Raw genomic sequence first — 22,571 nt, 5'->3', positions numbered from 1 at the left:
AGCATCGATGTTTTTGTTGTTCACAGCAGTGGACGGGCGACCGTCACGAAATTCGTCACTGAGATTCACACGACCGCGTTTGAATTCTGCAAACCCGCTATAAATAGCCGTCTTGCATGGTGCTTCATCGCCAAAAGCAGTTTGTAGCCGAGCGAAGTTCCGCTGAGCTGTTAAATTACACTTAAAGTCGGAGAAAATCATACTACGAAAATTTTCACGAGTTCAATCCAACGTGATGTAGACAACCAATTTCTAAAATGACGCCACAATGTAAAAACAAGTGACAGTCAGACGAACTAGCGATGAAAGAGTTTCAGTCTTTTAAGGCCTTTTAAAGAACCTCGACTACTTTTTAACGCCTCGCGACTAGTCAAGTCTCTTAACCCTCAAGTCTTGAGTGATAAGACTAAAACTGAAGACTAATTCGAGGCGAAGTCTTTTAACCCTAGGAAGCTTAAAATACTTATAAGACTAAAACGACTGGCGCCTTATAGCCTCGGGAGTCGCGAGTCATGAGCCGTATGGCGTGATTGTATTTCTACCCACAAGATATTTATTTTACGATTGATGGATAACGTTAACGTAGCTTTGTTCACAGAAGTCACTTAATTATAACCAATTCAAGAATTTGTTTTTTGCGAATTATTTGTTTCTTTAATATAAAAATTTATAGATACAGAACCCAACAGTTAAAGTATTTTATCAAATTTTAGTGTCTGATACTGTCGTTTGACCATAATGATGAATGAAACATACTATTTATGAACGTATTAAGTGGAGGTTGACAGTCTCTGCCTATTTTTTTTTGCTCAGATTATTTACTACATACTACGTCATTTTTATTTATAAACTTCGGATTTAATAAGAAATAAAATAGGTATAATTCCGTTGCAAACAACTCGAGTCGTTCAAGTCGCGTTTAAGTCGTTCAAGTCCTTTAAGTCGTATAAGTCGTTTAAGTCGTTAGTATAACGACTGAGTCTTATTAATAAAAACTCGAACTCGAGTCTTTATTTTAGAGTTGAGTCCTGTAAAATGGAGTCGTTATAAAACGCCTTAAAAGACCGAGTCTCTTTCATCGCTAGACGAAACAAACTGATTCTACAGCCAAAGAGTTCCATTTTCAAATGTTGTTTAAATATTGTTTATGTAAGTGGCCAGTTCCGGAAACGTATAGTGCGCCCTATGTATAAAACACTGTTTTTTAGAGATCCCCCACTCACACTAGCGTCTTGCCAACGCACGCGGAGGCGACGCAACATAGCATTCCTAACAAATTTGTGAACGCAACGCCAGCGCTTAGCTACTGCTTTATAGTGCCGAACGTCGGGTATAAGTCGCGCTGGCGTTGCGTCGCAGTCGCGGGAACGTCGTGTCGACGCTGTGCGTGGCTTGGCAAGACGCTGACGCTAGGAAGACGCTAGTATGGGGGTTTCTTATTAGCGATTGTCATGCAAATAAGTCGTATGTGGCAATTAATCAATAAAACACATAGAGAAAGAACGATTTAGGTCTTAATTTAGCTAGTTTAACAAATAAAATGTGTACGAAATTGTTTAAAATATTATGACATTACTCATAGAATTTACAGTGTGTTTTCTGAGGTCGGGATTGTAATGGTAGATTTGTTAAAAATTTACTTTTTACTATTTATAGTTTATACGACGAAACGTCTTTGGACATTACAAGGAGAAGAATACGAAGAATACTTACTATCTTCTTTAGTTGTAACACGAATAAATTCGCTTCTAGGTCCGTCACCCGGTTCAGTGAAGCATAGTACTGATATATTGTACTCGTTGAACTTTTCAAGTCCGCCTATGATCGACGCTTGTTCTGTTAAAGGGTCTAGCAGGTTTGGTGGCACGCTGACTAACTTTTCTTCTACGTCTGTATTCTCGGTTTCGTCCCAACGCCAAGCTTGGATTTTGTAGCCCTGTGAAAGAATGGTTGATTTACACCTATTTAACATATTTAATGATTTAGGAAATTAAACAACTTTTTCGGATCTAAATTTGTTTTTTCAAACAAACAAACATTTCGGGGCCTTTATATGGTCACAGCTGACTGACAGTCAGCAGTAAAGGGACCGAAACGTTGGTTTGTTTTTTAAAACAAATCTACGCGATTATAAATCCGAAAAAAAGTTTCATTTCTTATGTGTAATAATCGCGAAAACCTAAGACGACTTCTTTGAATAACAGGTTAATGTGTCATAATTTAAACTTCAAGTAGTCATTATGTCGTAGATTTACATTTATAATGCGTACGGTAAAGGAATGGAACACACTACCAATATCTGTGTTTCATGATATCTTCACCTTGAGACCATTCAAGGCTAGAGTCAATATCGTCGATTACATCGTTAGTAAATATCAGGTAAGATTGTGCTATTTTTCATTAAAAAATATATTAATGTTTTTAAAAGTTGATTAAATTCAGGTGTTGTGCCCTTACACGGGCATTGCCTGCTTACTATAAAGATGTTGAAACTGGTATGAAAAAGGTATATTAGTATGAAATTCAAGGTTTAGTCTTAGTAGTCCATTACCTGGTTGATCCCGTTAATTTTTTGCGGATTTGGTGGCGTCCACCAAACACTAATAGCGGTAGAATTAAACGGCTCACATCGCACACTATCTGGAGGAGCTTCTGGCACACCTTCTTTAGTCTTTATCGTGTAACTCTCCGAGAATACCCCAACACCTTTATCGTTAAATGCAGCAATTTGAACATTATAATCCTTCCATGTTATGAGGTCCTGTATTAAGTAGTTTCTTTGAGCTTCATTGGTGATATTTTGATATGTCCATGGACTATTTTCGTAGCCTTTGAGTCTGTATCTTATAACGTATCCGAGTATGTGACCGTTGCGATGTTCTTCGAGAGGCGGTTGCCATTGAGTTATGATTTCAGAAGATGATCTTGCTGAGCCCATGAAACCCACGGGAGGGCCTGATGGGGCTGAAAGGAGAGTGAAAGCATTGGCAAAAGGCTGAATTATTATAAATTGCATTCTACACATTCCGAATAGTAGAAAATGCAATAATATAGTGTGTACAGATCTGTACTGTTAACACGGCAAAACTTTAGTATACTTTAATACACGTATACACTTACATACACGAAATATAATTATAGCCACATGATACTCTTTTTTAATTTAAAAAATTCGAAATCTTTTTAGTATATCAATATAAAAATACACTATTATACATTGACTGCAATTGCGCGTAACTAGCATTTGATTATGAGTCTCCGTTTCGGTAATTTAGTCGCCAAAACACCAAATAAAATCCGCGTAAATGTCGAGGCAACCAAATTAGCGAGATTTACGGGAATCACTTTGTTATCAGTGTTATCTGTGCAAAAATGAAAGTAGACATAGAAATAACAAAGTAATAACGTTAAATCCCTCTCGTGTGAAATTTGGCTTGGTGCAGATACGCGCCTTTTACCGATACTACATACGCGGATTTGCACTGTCCCCGACGCTATGTTATCTATCAGGACAGACCTATAACACACATTATTAACTTTTCAGGAAAAAAATAATGAACGTGACATGCTTACGAAAACAATTGAAGGGAAACAATCATAAAATCAATGCAGCCAAACAAACATTAAAAAGAAACGGTAGACGCTAGAACAATTAAATGAAAAGAATTACGTTCACACGAAGAAATAAATGAAGACACCATTATGAATTGCGTACCTTGACAACATATGAGATCGCTGGCAGCTTGATTGCAAAGAGAACACACTTTATTGATTGAAATGTATGCATTATTCTGCTGATTATTAGATAAAGCATTCAGGCAAATTTATACAGAAAAGACGTTTTTAGAGATGTAGCAGTATGCGTTTTGGAGTGCCTCAAGTTACTTCTAGCGTTTATTTTCATACAGTCAATACAATATCACCCGAGATGCTACAATAGTTCAAGTGAAATCATTCCCTTTTGTCACGAATGGGCGTAACTTACAATGTTGACGGATATATATTATTTATATATTTCCATAATACGATGGTGTGATGTAAATAATCAGTTTTCAAATTATTTTAAATCCAGGCGTTTGAAATCGGCGGCGAAAAATAATTCTTCAGCCGGGCGTCGAACAATCAACAATCCCTGAGGATGCCTCGTAGTGGCAATAGTACAATGATACAACAAGTGCAACTTACACACGTGCCTCGGACTGTAGAGTTGTCACATGATTATTTCAGTTGTTCTTACAGATTATAAACATAATTTGAAAAATGTACGTTATTCATAAGTATTCTCGTGCTATATTAAATCAACCTTTGTAAAATGCAGTACCTACCTACATATTACTAATTTTACACCAGGTTCGCAGATTAGTATCTTGATTATGGTAGTATAGTTATGAAATAAAAATGAAATATCGAATAATAATTCAGCATATGAGTGAAGCCTCATATCCATAAACACACGAGCGAATTATGCGAATGTGTGAGTTTACACCACTTGTCTTATTATACTATGTTTGTGATTGTAGTTGCGTTTGTGTTATTTAATTTGTTAAATTTACAAAGGAGAGTAGGGAAATTAACTGCAGGAAAAACATAATATTTTTCGTAGCAGTTGAGCTCCTTGTGACCTTATCTATTTCTGCCCCCAAGCAGTAATGTGAGCATTACTGCGTTCCGGCTTTGATCGGTAAGGGTGAAATTATAGGCACATGGGATTTGTCACCTTATTTCTCAGAGTGACAGACGCAGTAGGAGTGCCTTTCAGATCTTTGCGATCAAAAGCTCTGAGTGGCACTGAAACTGTTATGGACAGGCCTGTGATTTGGTGTCATAAAACAAAATTCACACAAGCGCACCTTTTTTGTAGTATTTAACCGTCACCGGGTTCGCGTATTACGCAAAGTAATTTATTCCCATTTTTAATTAGTTTTCGGCAAAATTGTAAGTTATGGTTAGTGTTATAGGGACGAAATCACCAAACCTCTAAAGTCTGGTTTCAGGCTTGCGATTATGGTGTGGCAAACTACCAAAATTTCACAGATTTTATCTTCTTAAACGTGTAGAGCTAAAGTTATTTTTATTGATGAGTAGCATCTCTGATTCACTGACACATGACTCACAGCAATCAAATCTGGTCTTAACAAAACGACTCTATGTAATGATGTAAACCATAGTTCGTCGTGTTAGAGTAAATACCTCGTATGTGATTTCTATGTAATTTTTCAGGACGAAGATAAAATGTGTAAATAAAAATGTTTGTAGTTAGCATTTTAATTTTCAGATATTACATTACTTTAATAATATATTTGAGGAAGAAGTTTGTAAGTCTTTTTTCAACAAAAATCAGTAAAAGCGAACTATGTGAAAACGCGTACCTATGCGAGGTTTTCACTCTAAGGCGTCAGCATTGTTTTTTAGTTGGATCATAAGGAAGTCCTGAAACCAGCCGATTCGACGTTTTTTCTGTACACCGCCTTACACTACATACAGATTTTTTTACAGTGCTATGTCAATGGACGATATAGTGGTGCAGTTATGTGAATGAATTTACAGTTTACCAAAGTACAACATATGTATGTGTATGTATGTTGCTATGATCGGAATTCGGAACACACTTTTAAAGAGCACCACACACCTAGGTTTCAATATACAGATTATTGTAGCGCGGTCGAATTCGTAGGCAACCGTGCAGTGCCGCATTTGGTATGAGGAGCTCGTTAATTGAGGTGAGGTGATTGATAATTTTAAAAACGTTATTCGTATGAAAAGTAAAAACAATTTAATTCATGTGACTTAAAACACCATAATCCGTATTGTGATTTTTTTTTAACGTAAGCTGTTAATTGCATTAGGATTCTTACCTTCCTGCGGCAGAGTAAGGGCATCAGTAGGATCCGAAGCTGGACCTTCCCCAACGGTGTTCACTGCAGACACTCTAAACTGGTAAGAAGTTGCTGCCTTCAGACTTGTCAGGAGTACCCATCGTTGATTGGCTGACACGTTCATTGGTTCCGTTACCCAGTTTAAAAGAGGATCTGGGATTGGTCCTAAAATTATTTTTAAATTTCGAGCATTGAAAGAGAAACTTTTTTATGTAATTGAAATATTGAAGATAGCGAGGAAAAAATTCAAATAAAATTTTGTAGCAAAACACACGTGCTATATATATATATATATATATATATATATATATATATATATATATATATAGTTCATCTGCCATAATGCGGTTTTACTCGGAATCATGTAATTACAAGTAGAAAAGACTAACCAAACTCAGGAACAACTCTCCTCTGCACAATAAACTTTTGGATCGGCGAGTTTCCGTCAAAGCCAGGTGTCCACGAAACATTTACAGCGCGCTGTGGTGTCGCCTCTAATCTCTCCGCTCTAACATTTGTAGGTGCGAAGGGTAATTCTATAACGGATAAGACTGCGTGACGTGTATGGTTCCCGCCCGGTGACGTCACAACGCACGTGTATTCGCCTGCGTCACTCGCGCGCACGGCTTGCACTTGTAATGCTCCATCCGCAGAGACCCATACGCGGGAACCAGCTGTCATTGGTCTGGAACAAAAGTGTGGTTATCCTTCCGACCATTTTGTTTTTTTTTGTTAACTACTATAGAAAGGAAGTGTATCGCAGTAGAAAAATGTCGAAGGAGCAAATTATAACAAGGAGTACGATTACGGGTATAGGCAGTAGGCAGCCGACATGATGAATCGAAAAATCGACTACACGGTCAAGCTATGCCGTCATTAAACTTGGGTAATTTTGCTTGTGCAGGTAATGTTGATGACTTACTTTATTCGCAGGCAAGCATAACCATGTGGACTGGCCTTAAGAATTAAAACGTTTAGCTACATCTCTACAAACCTAACTACTCTATTCTTTTGTCTACTTGTTTGTAATATATTGTGAAGATAATAGGCTATAAATGTTTTTATTTTCGTATGGGAATTAGAAAAAGATTATTGTACTCACTGCTTATTATGGAACCAGTCGATGTTGTATTTAACGTTGGGATCGCTCGAAACTTTACACTGCAACGTGGCCGTGTGTCCTAGTAGTACACGCGTGTCAACGGGTGGCGCGATTATTTGTGTGCGTACTAGAAAATTAAACTATTATTGTACAGAGTGTAAAAAGAATGGTGCAAACGGTCGTACTTATGACAACCAAATTTAATCCAAAAAGGGACCATGGGTCCTATAAAGAGTCCTAAACACTGGTACTGTTTGAAAAAAAAAGCAAATATACGCGAAAAAAGTTTTATTGAAAAAAAATACAGTTAAAAATGCGCTCTTCAGTTGAAATACGGTCGCACCTTTTTATTACATCATTTACATATGGGTAAGTATGAAAATGGGGGGGTTCGATCGTACTACAGAGAAAATGACTCAGTAGAGAAATTAAAAAAAAAAATCTTGGATGTCGATTGCAAACAGATTTTGGTGTTCTTATAATGCCGCAATGACATAAAACGACTCTTAGCTCGACATGAAACAGGCGGTTGTAGAGATCGGGATATCGTTTTATATTTACATTCATGTTACATTACATTATAGAGTAGATACTTTTGGATATGGCATAATGTTCATATAAATTTGACTTTTAACAAATACTGTTTTATAATATTAATATTATTATATTAATGATAAAAAAGAACGATGAAAAATGTGGTTTGAAAGAGGGTGTAGTGACTAAGATAGAGAAAGGAATGTTGAAGTGGTTTGGGCATGGATGTAAGAAGAATTACCATTCAGATTTATGATGCGAATGTGGGTGGGAGGGTTTTAAGAGGATGTCGCAGAAGGACTTACATTGACCAGATAAGTGATGTCCTCAAAAAGGTTAGGATCATAAGTGACATGAATAAAAGAAGTTGTATGAAAAAGGTAGTTCATTGTATTATTATTATGTTGAGGCTAGAAAGTTGTGTCAGGATAGAGTAAGGCGGCATTCCGTGGCCTCTGCCTACTCGTCCTGTGGGACTAGGGCGGGAGCTTATGTATATGTATATTAATATATTGTGCACTACATTTTAAGGTAGTGTTGTTTGCTGTGCAAAACAATTTATTTACAAGACACTTAAAGACAAATATTATAAACACAAAACTTATTATAAAGTTTATTTAGTAGAAAATTTCCTCGAGTGAGGGGCGTCGTGCCCAGAAGGCTGGCAACATTTCCCCTTTCAATAGCTAAACTTATTCTTTGGAGGAAATAACTACCAGGCTTGTGGTCATCGGAGGCTTCTATGAGGCAATCTCAAAGCTCGTTCGCTAGAAGTTTTGCCTGTGGCTCCCAAGGATCCAGGGTTTCAATAGCAAAAGGCACGAAGCTGTAGCACTGAGCAAGGTTGGCGTATTTAAGCCTTTTGCGGTTTGTTATCAATTAATGTTTGTTAAATTCTTTCCGCTAAGGAAAAGGTTTGAAACGACACGGTCAAGTCTTGGTGAATTTTTTTTTTTGGTAGTTTTAAGAGGCCAGGCATATGCAAAGTCTATAGTGGATCGTCATAACTGTTTTGGCACCAAAATTACACAAATATGAGTTTCGATACGTTCAATTATTCCAATCATCAAAGCTTAAATCATGTTAAATGTACAAATTTCGAATGTGAACATTTTTATAAAGTTGTCGTCTTTCGTCTAGATATTCTTACTTATAATTCTCTGGAGAATCTGCTTTGAGAATGAGTAGTAGTGTTAAATTAAAGTGATTAATTACTTCAAGTGTAATTTTCTTACTTATGAAATAAAGATACTTTTGACTTTTTTATTATGATATATATTTTTTTCTAGTTCAGTGTACTTATTAGAAACGTCATAATGATAGGAGCATTAGGACATATTAGTCCTCCTGCCAGTGGCAGCACCCAGTAGGAGCATAAGGAAACATTTTGAAGAGATAATATTTTTTTGGATAATAGAGACTTGTGACATTTCCTAAGTCATCGTCAAATTATTATCCACTGCTCGACATCACTCACTGCTGGGTATAAGCCTTCCGGAGTTTGTGCCTTCCACAACAATCTTAAATAGTTAGTATGCGATATTATTTCGAAAGGAAAAAGGGTCACAGTGTAAGAGAATTGGTCCCAAGGGCGTACCAGAAAACGTGTTATGAATGTTTAAAGAAAGTGCTTAGCAATAAACGTATTTTCTTAAAGGCTTTATGAAGTCTCAATCTAATTATTAATAACGACATTTTTTTATTATTCTAAGAAATTTCTGGCAATAAGAAGGTTACTAATTTCAAACTTTCTTACCTAGCACAGTAAGGTATGCTTCCCCAGAGACGTTGCCGGCGTCGTTTGCTCGCATGCAAGTGTACTTGCCACTGTCCGCTGTCGTAGTGCCCGTTATCAACAGGTCTCCGTCCTCTAACGCTTGTAATCTTCCCGATAAGTTTATTATTAGAGAATCTGTAACGACAAATTAGGCCTTTATATACAGAATGATGTCAAAACATTTTTAATATATTTTTTTAAGTAAAATCAAGTGGCGGGACAAATAAGTCATGCGCCTGGTGGTAAACTACACGCTACACGCTTGTCCATAACAGTTACAGTGCCACTCACAGCTTTAAATCGCAAAGATCTGAGGGCATTGCCACTGCGTCCGGCACCCTGAGACATAAGCTGAAAGCCCCATGTGCCTGTAATTTCACCCTTCAAAACCGGAACGTAGTCACGCTCACATTATTGCTTGGCGGCAGAAATAGGTAAGGCTGATAATTCATAGGGTGACTTCACCCATGGAACCTGTACAACTTCCCATAAGGAATCAATATCCATTTTTCGTTTTTTTTTCTCTGTATTTTCTTGAATCTCAAACAGCTAGTTGTACTATTTCTATCATCATTAACTCTAATAAACATCCTACTAGTAGGCACGGGTTTTAAGGGTTTAGGCCAGCCATACTCAACCTGCGGCCCGCTAAGATTTTAGGAGCGACCCGAAACACTATTATTACATAGGTGATTTTTAAAACTATGGCGTATTAATTTTTTTAAATCTTGAGTGGGATGCCGAGAACATTCATTCAGATTAAATCTCTGGCACGTAGGAAAAGAAACCATAGCAATTAGCTGCTTTGGGAATTAATTATGCAAGGTTGTTCGATGAATTTATCGAGTTTAAGAACAATACGAACACACCGAACGAGTACACCGAACTTTGGAAATTAGTACAGTCAAGAGCACATCAAGCTTGACAATTTGTATTTTGGATCGTTTTTATCGTAAGCGGCATAGACTCGGATTTAAGTCTTAAGTGTCAAGCTTGACGTGCTCTTGACTCTGTACGTGTGAAATACATGACTGTAAAACACGTGCCCACCTGCTGCTCACATTGATCGCATCAACGTAACTTTGTGAATCATCCTATAACAAAATGAAATAATATGCAAAAAATGTATATAGACATCGGCCCACTGATTCTCACCTTGATGACGTATTGAGAGTAGTATGTGGCGATTATAAACCCGATTCGTGTAAAACAGTAAACAGTTTGTCTCAATATCAAATGTCACAATTTTTTTTTAAATAATCGTTTTGAAATTTAGGCTTTGTGTTTTGTTTATTAATATGGGGAGGAAAACCAAGTTCTCTTCTAAGATGTTTAAATTAAATATTGTAATGATAGATGTATTTAAATGTATATTTACAAAGAGCAACCCCCAGAGTTTCCTGCTCATTCTTTTCAGGGGAATCTGCCTTACCTATGAAATAAACATTATTTGACTTTGACTTTGAAGTTGACCAAAAATGTTGTGGCCCGAGTAACATACCAAAAACAAGTGCGTGTGGCCCGAAGGAAAAAAAGGTTGAGCAGTTTGGTCAGGCCATAGTCAAAAGGACGCAGTGGCTGAACGCCATGAGGTTTTAGTCCTTAGGAGTCCAACATAAAACAGGTATCCCTGGGCTGGGCTTGCTCAATGCGGGTTGGGACTTCACATGTTCTTGTATGTGCGCGTGTGGATTCAACACGATATTTTCCTTTTTTCCCCATCGTTAGCGTTAATTAAAGTCTTATGTACGTGCCGCCTCAGGGATTCGAACCATCGACCTCTCAATTAAGAAGGACTCTCTCTCATTAGGCTACCACTGGTCACAAACAACCCACGGACAACTATCATGGGCAGAAGCATCTTTTTAGACGTACTTTTTGTAGTACTGATTATATAAAGATAAGAAGAAGACACCTATGTACATGAAATTGTTGCTTGAATAAAGCAAAAAAAAAGCTGTTTTAAGTTGCATTTTTGAATTCGATCTTATACAAAGATGGTACAGTCAAGAGCACGTCAAGCTTGACACTTTGTACTTTGGACCGTTCTTATCGTAAGCGACATAAAGTTGCATTTAAATCTTAAGTGACAAGCTTAAACCAGTTTAAAAAAAAACATTACTTCGTAAAGACTTATAAAGATTGAATTTTTTTCAATACCATTTTGAATCTTTTTTTTTTCAAAATAATATGCCATTAAGTGATGTTGCTACCGAACAAATAAAAAATTACTATTTTTTAACCTAAAAATGGCAGCTGCAAGAGGTCTGAGGGAGTTACCACACTTTATAATATGGAATCGGATTAAGCCGGTCAGAATAAGTTTTATATCCATGCAATAAGAGCGAAAAAGACGTTACGTGTTTTGCTCCCCGCTTGGACCGCAACAACGTCTTTTTCGCTCTTAATACATGAATGTACCGGCTGAAACAACTGACCGGCTTAATATTCCGTGTCGATAAATATGGTGACTTCCTTATAAGTTAAGCAATTATAATGGGAACATTAGCGGTAAGTGCGGCCTAAGTGTTCTCTGGCTGGAAAAAGTCGCAGCTGCATTATAGTGTTTTGGGAGCACGAGTTACTTGTATTACATTGTGTTGTGACACTCGCATAATGCTACTTAAGTATTCTGGAAAGTTACACTGTTGGTTGCATCGGGTAAATAGTTTAATGTTAAAATATTCCACTTTGTCGGAAAATATTTCCAACAACTCCCATTACGGTGCATTCCTTTTACACGCCATTAAAAAATCTTCAACCTATATTAGACATATTTCAATAAAAATCTACTTCCAAAAGTTTCACATTACACCAATCGTCGCCTTACTTTCTCAAACTGCCGCTGTGGCCGAACGGTTACCATGCGGGACGGTTGCCACGCAAGAGGTCGCGGATTCGATTTCCAAGCTGGGAGAAATATTTGTATGGCCTACATTTATTTCTCTTGCGAGTTTGGATGTACTTTGTAGGTGTCTATTCTTGTGTCCATAGCATCCACGAAACAAGGTTACCCTAGTGCGGGGCAATGAGCGTGCGCGCGTTGTGTTATTAAACTCGTATCTTAAAGCACAAAGTTACAAAATTTGCTCATTTCACATCACATTTCCTTCATATTCATACACTGGCTTTGACCTATTCTTAAAGTAATGCAACCAAATTAACATCCTTGGTAAGAAATTTAAAATAAATAGATAATTATGCCATCTCCTGAATAATCACTTTTTATAAGATACGAGTTTGAGAAAGTAAGGCATCGCAATGATCTTATGTATTTATGGGTCTTTATAACCTGATCATAAATAAATAAATAAAAAATAATAAAAATACTTCTTGTAAATAAAAAGAACGTGGTACTCTTTTATATTTGTAGCGACCATACTGACCGTTGAAGTACCAAGTGACGTTCGGGGTGGGTGCTCCGATGGCTTTACAGGTGATGGTGGCGTCCTTTCCGTCCAGGACAGTCAAGTTGGCGGGCGGAGTCTGCATTACGGGCGGGGACGCTACAAGCCAAGCGAGTTAGTACACACGCTACTCTAGCTATACTTATATTGTTTTTTTTTTTTTTTATATCATTATGTACAGCTACATTCTATTCCAAACAAGACGAAATGTTTAACGCTTTTGGTGAAACACGACAGTCAAGAAATACCTCGGAATAGCTAATAGCTGCATAAAGGGTTATTTCTAGAATGCTAGCAATCTCGTAGGACTATATTACTAACATCATAAACAAAAGTCTTTGTTCCATGACTTTTAATAATTCATCAGATTTTATTTTCGTTCAAAAATAAATACACATAAATAGACGCTCTTTTCGGTGATAACTCTGTTACAAAAGAAAGCGTTATCATAAATACCAGTCCGATGTAAAACGCGATGCAAGACATTTTAAATTTTTTTATTTTTATAATACTTAGCGACAGGACGAACAAGTGCGCCAGGTGGTAAGCGACACGCCTATCCATAACAGTTCTAGCAGTGCCCCTGAGAGCTTTAAATCGCAAAGATTTCCATAAATCTTTGCGATTTAAAGCTGCCACTGCCACTGCGCCCGTCCCCCTGAGACACAAGTTGACAAGTCCCGTGTGCCTGTAATTTCACCAGCATCTCACGTACCCTTCCAAACCGGAACGCAGTAATGCTAACATTACTATTTGGCGGCGGAAACAGGTAAGGTGGCAGTACTTCCCTGGACGAACTCTTTTACACGGACCTCTACTACTACTAAACACGTTTTCACATTTGACTTACAAAATACGGGTATAAAAATGTCATATAGCACAACAAAAAATTAAAAGTTTTTTTTGGTAAAATTATTATGTTTTGTGGAAAGTGATGGAACAAAAGTTGTTGTTTATGACATTAGTAATATAGTATCAACAAATAACGCTATGTACAGGGTATCCATCACTTTCCACAAAACATGCCAAATTTACCAAGAATAATTTTTTGTATTTTTGTTATACTATCCGACACTTTTTCTGATCTGTTTTTGGTGGTAAGTAATTTAGCAACGCCTCCCGTGTGTTGTCATACATAAAAACAATTTCGGTGGTGGGTACTTTCTTTTGTTACAGTTTAGAGTGATTTATTTCAATATTTAATGAATTATTTAAAGTCGTGGAACAAAAGTTTTTGTTTACAATGCAAGTAATATAGACCTGGGAGGTTGTTAGTATTTCACAAGTAACCCTATATACACAGAATCTAAATAATTTCAAGTATTTCCAATATTCTTCGTTATTTTATACGTCCAGGATTGGGATAGAATTATTAAAATATGTTAGTATCACTCAAAATCTTTTAAGGGTGACAGGGTTGAAAAATTTATAAACACTAGTAGTAAACAGCTATTGGGGATTTGGAAACTACACATGCATTTTTATGCAATAGAAGGTTGATTTTATCATTTCCTTAATGGCGGCTATTAGGCCAGTGTCCGTTTTGTAAGAGTAATATAAAAATTAGACGATCTTCGCCAGTGTCAATGAGTTTTTTTCTTAGAGGATGGAAAGTTTTTTTATTCTACTGAACTAGAATGTAGACTTTTCATTTCATGACATTTCCTTTGTCATTACAGCTCTTCTTAAAGGAGGTATCTACACACATCAGGGACGTGCCCGGGACGTGGACGGGGCGTGCTAGTTTGTATGACACGGACATGTATGAACGAGTTCATACAAAATATACGCAACGATATTTTTTGAGCCCCTGACGGAGCACGGCCCGTCCACGTCCCGGGCACGGCCCGACCTTTATGATTCTAGGAAAATCGAAAACTGGATTCGTTGCGATTCTATTATGCAAGTAAGCTTGCATGCTAGTTGCACGTATGCAATTTATTTATGCAATTTACTTAGAGGAAGGAAACATTAATTTTCTCATACTTTCCATTTCAGTTACTATTGAAGATCAATCTTTTTTTATGTGACGTGTAGTGTTGAGTAATGGAAAATTTTCCATTTTGTAAAAATAATATTTTTGTGAATATTTTTCCTATATTTTTCCACATTTGACAATAACACCTGTCAAAAGTTCAAGATACTGAACTCTATTATAAGAATTTGTGAAAATAAGCCAAGCAGGGTTTAGAAAATTACAATTAGCAATGTTTATACAATTTTATTTTATAGTTCATGCTAAATAAAACTTTAAAAGATATATCTAAATGTAGAACATAATATGAGTCTTCGAATTATATTATTCCAATTTTTCTGAAAAATTTCCTTTATTTGAATTTTTTTGGAAAACTCAACACTACTCACGTGACGATATTTTACGCAAATAAGTTCTGGCAGAATCATAGAATAAAAACGTGTAAAGACGCACATGGTATTTCAATCAACCTGTGCTGAAAATATCTATGTATTAACAAAAGGGTCCAAGGAATTTGAAGACGTCCCAAAAGGATTGTAAAGATGAAACGAAAATAGAGTACCACTATTGAGAGGAAAATTAGGTGTCATAAATGTTTGTCCCCAAGATTTTTCTTACAGATCCATTTTCTTTTATTTGCTTCACTCATTTACCCACCCAGCGTTTGAGTCACACTAGAGAAGCCTCAAGTGACTACACTTACTATACTTTGGGAGCAAGACGTTCAATATTTAATGAGGTGGGTGCTAAATTCGAGTGTTTTATAGGGGAACATATTTTATAGTTGCCTGAATAATTTTCATCTTTAGCTGTAAATATTTAAACCAGTCTGATTAATTCAGGAAGTGCTCCAAGCGCATTTCTTGTGTGGAAATGTATGTCAAGCGTTTTCAAAATATCTTTCAAGGCGTAAAGGGTATTTTCCGTTTAAATACATGCTAATATTATAGTATGTAGGTATATTGTTTGGATAACTTGAGAGTATTGGACAAATATAAAAGGTTAGTAAGGTAATCTACAAAGTAAGTCATGCTCTAAACCTTATATATTATAAAATAATAGAAATTCACAAGAAACTAACTCTCAACAGTAAGTACTATAATGACTATGAAACTAAACGAAATTGCAAATAATTTTTATTTAAACAAAACAACGAACGAAATTTAAAAATTCGTATTAAAAAATCGTGTCGAAGTGAACACCATAACCGAGAAATAACGAAAAAGCAATATTTTTCAAACACACGGTGCTGTAAAAACAAAACTGCTATCGAAAACAAATTGTGCAAATTCACAATAATGATTTTTCTTACTGCCTGTATCAAATTTGAATGTTTTTGCCTTTTTATCTGTCCTCACACGTATTAACTTCATGTGACTGCGTGGAATGCGCCTACTGGGCATTGCTGTACATAGTGACAACCATTGGTTATTGTTAAAATATCTATAATGACAAGGATCTTATTGAACGTAGACCTTTATAAGTATCTAGTCCAGTGGACTGGACTTAGAATAAAATATTAGTCCCCGCGAGGACTAGTTCATTTGATATTTTTTTTTTTTTACAAAAAGCATCACTCCAGGGGAATTCCTGAATGAAAGCATTAGTGCCTCATTAGGCACTGCAACATGATTAACGTTCAAAAAGATATTCGTCGTCGGCTTCGTCTAATGATGAATGACTGTAGCTCTATTTTGATGTTTACAATCATAGTAATAAAAGACCACTACTCACTTTTGATCTTCAACCATGTGTATATAGAAGATTCTCCAGCTTCGTTAGAGGCGATGCACTGGTATATGCCCATGTCTTCCATTTTGAGATGACTGATGACCAGCGAACGGTCAACTTCCACTCTGTACCTGCCTCCTCCGTCATCTACATCCATGTCAGGTTCACCGGCGTCTGCTCCCACACTGGCTATTTTCCTAGTATCCTTGTACCATGTTATACCAGGTAATGGTATGCCTTGAACGTTACATTCTAAGACAACAGTGCTTCCGAATTCACCAAAAGTTTCTGATTTCAAATTAGTCGAAAATGTTGGTTTCTCAAAAACAGTGACGGTCGCAGATTCGGTAACTGTTGCGAAACCACCAGTCTTCAACCTCGCTTGACAGGTGTATCGACCCGTATGCGTCAAGTTAGCTGATATTAGGCTAAGTGTTCTGTTCCACTGGTCATTGAGGTCGTATGTAATACCTGCTAAGTCTATCAGTACCCCGTCTTTGAACCATAAAGTCTCTAGCTCGTGCAGAGGCCGTGCGTTTGCAATACAAATTAGATTAGTGGTTTCTTGGCCTTTGATTATTTTAGTGTCTCGTGGCTTTATTATGATTTCAGGTGCAATTTCTTTACTATCGTCTCCGTAGACATTCAATCTGATATATGGACTGTTTTCTACTTTTCCTAATTGACTATTAATTGCTCTAACTCTGAAATACGAAACAGTATTTTAGCACGCATATCTATCAGGCTAGTACAGTATTTGTACTACTATGTAATAGTTATAAAACCCGTGAAAGTTTAATCTTTACTTACCTGTACGCCCTCTCATCTTCGTGTGAAGCACAAAGAATAACGAGCTGATGTTTGTCAGAGATTGCATATTTCTGATCGTAACGAAGAACGCCGTTTTCGTCTTGCCAAATCACTGTTGGTGCAGGTTCTGAATCTATGTGGGGAAAATCTAAGATCGCTGCTCTCCCAGATTCTGCAGTCACAACTTTTTCCACGCTATCCTCAAAGACACCCATATCTACGAAAATTCGGATATTATAAGATTATAAAATAAGTAATAAAACTTTTCTTAAATAGATTAATAAGAAAACTAATTTTTCCCATAAAAGTTATGAAATTGTACATTTTGTACGTTTGAAAGACGATAATGTCGCTTTCAACAATTTCACAGTCACAAAGAAAGTAAATACGTCGTTAAAACGAGAATGAACTTACATGCAACGACAATGTTGTTCTTTTCACTGAAGATTGCTCCGACATCATTTTTAGCGATGCACTGGTAAGCACCAGCGTCATCGCGCTGGGTGTTATGGATTTTATGAAAGAGTTCTGAAGAGTAGTCACCTAAGGGAACTCCGTTTTTTAACCATCTATACATGGGTTGTGGTATACCTGGTCAAAAAATTACGGGTCAGAAGTATTGTAGACCTTTTTGTCATTACCAAAAATTACATAGACTTGGCTAGATGGAATGGAGATGATAAAATACTTCATTACGCTAGGGCAGAATCATAAGCGGCACTCACCTATAGCAGAACATTGTAATATTTTCGTCGTTCCTTCTCTAACTATGCTATTTGATGATGATGGCTGCATACTAAATCTAGGCGGTTGCATTTGGACTGAAACAAAAAACTCAATGAATATAACATAGAGATTCTAGGAAAGTGCTCACCCTACTCTAATACTAAAAATTCGTCACTGTTGAATGGAACTGTAAAAATGTTTGAAACTTTGTTATGTTTGCGAGGTAAACATTTCCTTTGTTGTAGTTTCATGAATTTTATTCAATTTGCGCTTTCACGTTTGTTAAATAGGAGATTAAATTAATTTTATTAAATAATAAAGACATAGAGAACGAATAGCAGTTAGTTACGGGTCATTTATTGAGATTTCTTGTTTTTATTACCGCCCAGTCGCGTACATATTTTAGCAGTAAGCTGAGTATACTCACGCGACGGCACGGTAAGAGCAATTTACGCTGGCTTTTTACTAAAATAAGAACATACAACTAAAGCAGCCTCCTTATTGCAGCCTTGCGTGATACGCTCGCGTAATGCTAACGGAACACACCATTTATGTGTTAATATATAATAAGATCTCACAACAATAGCTTAAGGAATGAAATCAATCATAATAATAGAGCGAACCAAGATGCATATTTATGCGTCTGTATCCCAAATGATTTTGAGATGAGTCAAAGCGAACGTTAAGAAAAAAATAAAAAATGCGATCAATTAAGAGACACGTCATTCGACTCGGACCAGGCAACATTAGGGCGCGCTGTATCGAACTCGTTGACCGAATTTATCTTTTGATCAGAATGGCATAGCGGTTGCGGCCGTTTGGAACTCGTTGCGATACAAATCGATGTTAACTCAAACATTTTGTTGCCCATTTTATGAATGCTAGAAATTCGCTTTGGAAATAATATCGTCAATATGGACTAAGCGAAAGTTAAATGTAGATGTAATAAGAGTAAAAATAGTGACATAGTAAGAGTAAAACTGGAAATTGTTAGGATAAAGTGGGATAAAACTGAGTTAAGTAAAAAAGACCGCAGAAGAAATTCAACTAATGATACTTTTTGTTGGAGAGACGTTTGACTAATGCCGGTTTAAGCCGCTTGCACCAGGTGATAGTTACATATTAAGGGTATTATCTTAAAGACTTGGCCTATTGAACCCTTCTCCATTGAAATTGGCCCTCGGGGATCGTTACGCTACGCCACGTTGTAAATCAAGCTAATCCTGAAAAGGGACTGTAAAAACCAACAAACGTTGTTTAAGGTAGAGCAATGCTTTCAACTTGGTTAGATTCATTAAAAAGAGTAGTACTTAATAATACCACGCAGTAGAAAATTTTGGGCGCCATAAACTAGAGATGAAACCGATAGTGATTTGGCCGGATACCGGATATCCGGCGAGCACCTAGGCCGGATAGCCAAATATCCGGCCACCGGATATCTGACCCATTGCCGTAAATATGTCGCGACCGGTTTACAGCGCGCGTCGCCGTGATTGTATAATTAGTGAATGATTGCACTTTCACATTGACGATTTGATTGGTTGTGAGCACTTGGTTTTTTAAAAACGATTAATTTATTCGATAATACAAACAAATATAATATAATAACAGAAAAATGTTAACAGTGAAAATAATCGCAAATTTGGCAATATTTTAATATCAGTGGTGTTAGTTTGTTGTGCCGAATGCAAATTTCTCGCGATGGAGAAGGAAAAAAGCAATTACTACATCCTTTGGCTATATATGAAATAAGTGAATGTTTATGTAATTATTATTTGTTTACACAATCTTATTTTATTTTTATATTTTTATCTTTCAAAATTTTAATAATTTTAGTTTTAACAATTTTAATTTTGTATTTAAAACTTTTATTTAATTGATATTCAATTATTTTTTATGAAATTAGTCCACTAGTTTGTTAATAATTATTAATACAAAGATCGAACACTCAGAAAAAATTCCTTCGATCCGGCCGGATTCGAACCGACGTCTTCTAGCATACCGTGTCAGACGCTATACCAACTAAGCCACGGAACAAACCAGCGGACCTCACGAATTTTTCTATGTGCTTGTTGTCGTGTCTTTGTATTTGGTTTTTCAACCACTTTTTAGTCGTAGCGCCATCTATGAGAAATCTATGAAAGTTTAATTTTGTACTTTGGCAATTATAATAACAATTACAAATTTTGTTAGCTACCGTATTTTATTATTTTGACTTTATGTTTTATTTTTGGTTTTAGATTGAATTTTCTGTGTTTTAATTGTATGCTTTAGTTTTATAATTGTTTTTTATTGTGTTATTTACACAGGGACTACATTCCTGAAATAAAAATTATTATATTAAAATTCTTAGTTCTTATAAGTATAAGCCTAACACTTGTTATTATTTTGTTTCAATTTGGTTTCATTAATTTGCTTGTGATCTAAAAAATAATTTACTCATACTTTCTTCATTGTATTTGAAGATAGTTCAAATTGATCGTAATCGTGATTCTTTCATTTGATCGTCTGGCAATAACAAGTAGTACTCGTACTTACTTAAAATTTAACAAAGCGTGTAAGAGTATATAGTCAAGAACTGTCCTCTGACGCTGGTCTCGTTTAGAAAATAAATAAAACCAACTTTTACCACTTATTGCCGAAAAACTGGTCTTCATTCACCATAATTTGCCTTTATTGAAATTTGAGTACTAAATTTACAGATGTTATCTAAATTCATAATTCTTTCAGTTACAAGTAGTAAACAAATTGTCAACGATCTTGTAGTTGCTGTTTATCCTATTATTATCATCTTTTATCAAGAAATTAATTTATTTGGCGTACTGATTATGATTTTTACTCAGTTTTAAACATTCGATATCCGGCCGGGTAGTAAAAATAGGCCGGATACCGGATATCCGTCTCATCTCTGTCATAAATATAGTAAATTCATGAAGACTCGATGGGTTCACGGAATTCAACACATGTGAACTTTATCGAGAGGTTCATAAATTTTATGACTTGCGGAATATTGAAGGTCCAACTTAGTCTTAAAGTCTGTCATGACATAATTGTAATAAAAGCTGACACAATTTTTTAAACGAAAATTTAGTGTAAGGAAGTTTTTTAACTGAAAAAATTATACAGTCATCTCTAAATAAAAAGCAAGTCGGTGACATGCCATTAGCCGCTATTCTCGTAAATGTAATGTCCGGGTCTATTTCGGGACATCGTCGCTACATAGCCAAGTTCAAATTATACCGTACAGAAGCGTATTGAAAATTTAAAATGATATCGTGTTCATCAGCACCCAACTAGTTCGGTAATCATATGCTTAATAGGAAATGGGTTTTCGAGGAGCATGGCCCTATTTGTTTATTTTTTACGTGCTATTGATTGACTGCAGCAAAGCTGGCCTAGTTACCGCAGTTAACACATGTTGAGTTCATAATCTTTCGGTTTAAAGATAACAAACGCCTGTTTCGGCGGTGTTTAAAGGCAGATTGTATTTTGAGATCTATTTACAAAATCACCTCTGTTCAATCAAACTTTGTACCCGTGTTTTCTATTTTGGGTTTATAGGTTCTACGGTTTCGTTGGCCTGTGTTTGTAGAGGTTTCGTGCCTTTCGCTTTTGTTCCCCGTTCCTTTGCATTCTCCAGTGTGATAAGCTACGGAACGTGGAATAGCTACATTGTACATTACGCGTCATATATATTTTATCCTGGGTTAGCTCACAACATTTTCGGAAGAATATTTTTACCATGTTGGCATTGAGAGTAGTTTTAAAAACCATAATATTTTACGATGTACCAACTAACAATCAGCTTTTGTTTCATAGCGTTTAAGTAGCTCAAGGTCGATTTTTGGTCGGTTTTATCTCTACATAATAAACAAAGCGCACAGGTAACTGGTATACATAGTTTAACAGAGTGTAAGTATGTCATTTAATACTTTAGAGATAATGGAGTCAACGTGAAATGTACATAGCGGTCTCCAAGATTGGTGAATACAAGATAAGATAAATTGGTTCAAGTGTCTTATTACATACTAACTATATTTTGTATAACATTTAATTGCAGGACTGTATTATCATTTCTTTGTATCATATAGCAAAAATAGGATTATTATTAGTGTTGGATCATGTGAAAATTGCAAATAGACACAAATATTTTTCAGAAAAAAGAAAATATTATTCCAATGTAAGTAGCTCTTTTTTTCTGAAAAATATTTTGTAAAATTTACACCTCTTGAAATTTGTCCAACAATTAATTACCCCATACTATTATACATTTTAGGGTTTTATTCACAACGTCTCGTCATACTTGCGGTAAGCCTGTTGAAGTGATAATCGAATAGGTATGATCATACAAGTTCCTCTGCTGGGCACGGGAATCCTCTGAGGAGAGGATTTACACAATATCAAATAAGCTTAACATTATTCGCAAATGGAATAGTGCTTTAGCTCATTGCATCTTGAGTTCAAACTTTCATTTCCCTGCAGAGTAAATTTATCAAACTACAACGGTTAAACTCTGGAAGATGTTTCAGTTATTACAGCAGGGAGTGTGTTCTAAAAAGGTTAATGGCCGCACTACAACTTAAGTCTAATAAGACGTCTAAATATACGGAGTGAAGTTAAGGATTAGATTCCG

The 22,571-nt window shown here is 36.1% G+C and overlaps 1 protein-coding gene across 3 annotated transcripts in view; it reads right to left on the bottom strand.

Moving 5' to 3' along the window:
• The window catches only part of LOC113237147 (protein sidekick), a 63,572-nt gene that overhangs the window by 23,137 nt on the left and 17,864 nt on the right, over positions 1-22,571 (bottom strand). For 2 of the 3 annotated variants that reach the window (XM_026473446.1, XM_026473448.1), the window contains exons 2-12: positions 17,938-18,033; positions 17,627-17,803; positions 17,213-17,429; positions 16,406-17,106; positions 12,676-12,795; positions 9,269-9,424; positions 6,979-7,105; positions 6,266-6,561; positions 5,856-6,041; positions 2,552-2,964; positions 1,714-1,936 (exon numbers count right to left, since the gene is read on the bottom strand). In XM_026473446.1, the coding sequence (XP_026329231.1) occupies positions 1,714-1,936; positions 2,552-2,964; positions 5,856-6,041; positions 6,266-6,561; positions 6,979-7,105; positions 9,269-9,424; positions 12,676-12,795; positions 16,406-17,106; positions 17,213-17,429; positions 17,627-17,803; positions 17,938-18,033 (2,712 nt within the window). Of the gene's footprint in view, positions 1-1,713; positions 1,937-2,551; positions 2,965-5,855; positions 6,042-6,265; positions 6,562-6,978; positions 7,106-9,268; positions 9,425-12,675; positions 12,796-15,983; positions 16,067-16,405; positions 17,107-17,212; positions 17,430-17,626; positions 17,804-17,937; positions 18,034-22,571 lie in introns of those variants that run through there. The other variant, XM_026473449.1, reaches the window with a different exon arrangement.

Source organism: Hyposmocoma kahamanoa, unplaced genomic scaffold (genome assembly GCF_003589595.1).
Source record: "Hyposmocoma kahamanoa isolate Upper Pololo Valley unplaced genomic scaffold, ASM358959v1 93, whole genome shotgun sequence".
NCBI classification, from domain to species: domain Eukaryota; kingdom Metazoa; phylum Arthropoda; class Insecta; order Lepidoptera; family Cosmopterigidae; genus Hyposmocoma; species Hyposmocoma kahamanoa.
This window is presented reverse-complemented; position numbering and strand designations above follow the sequence as displayed.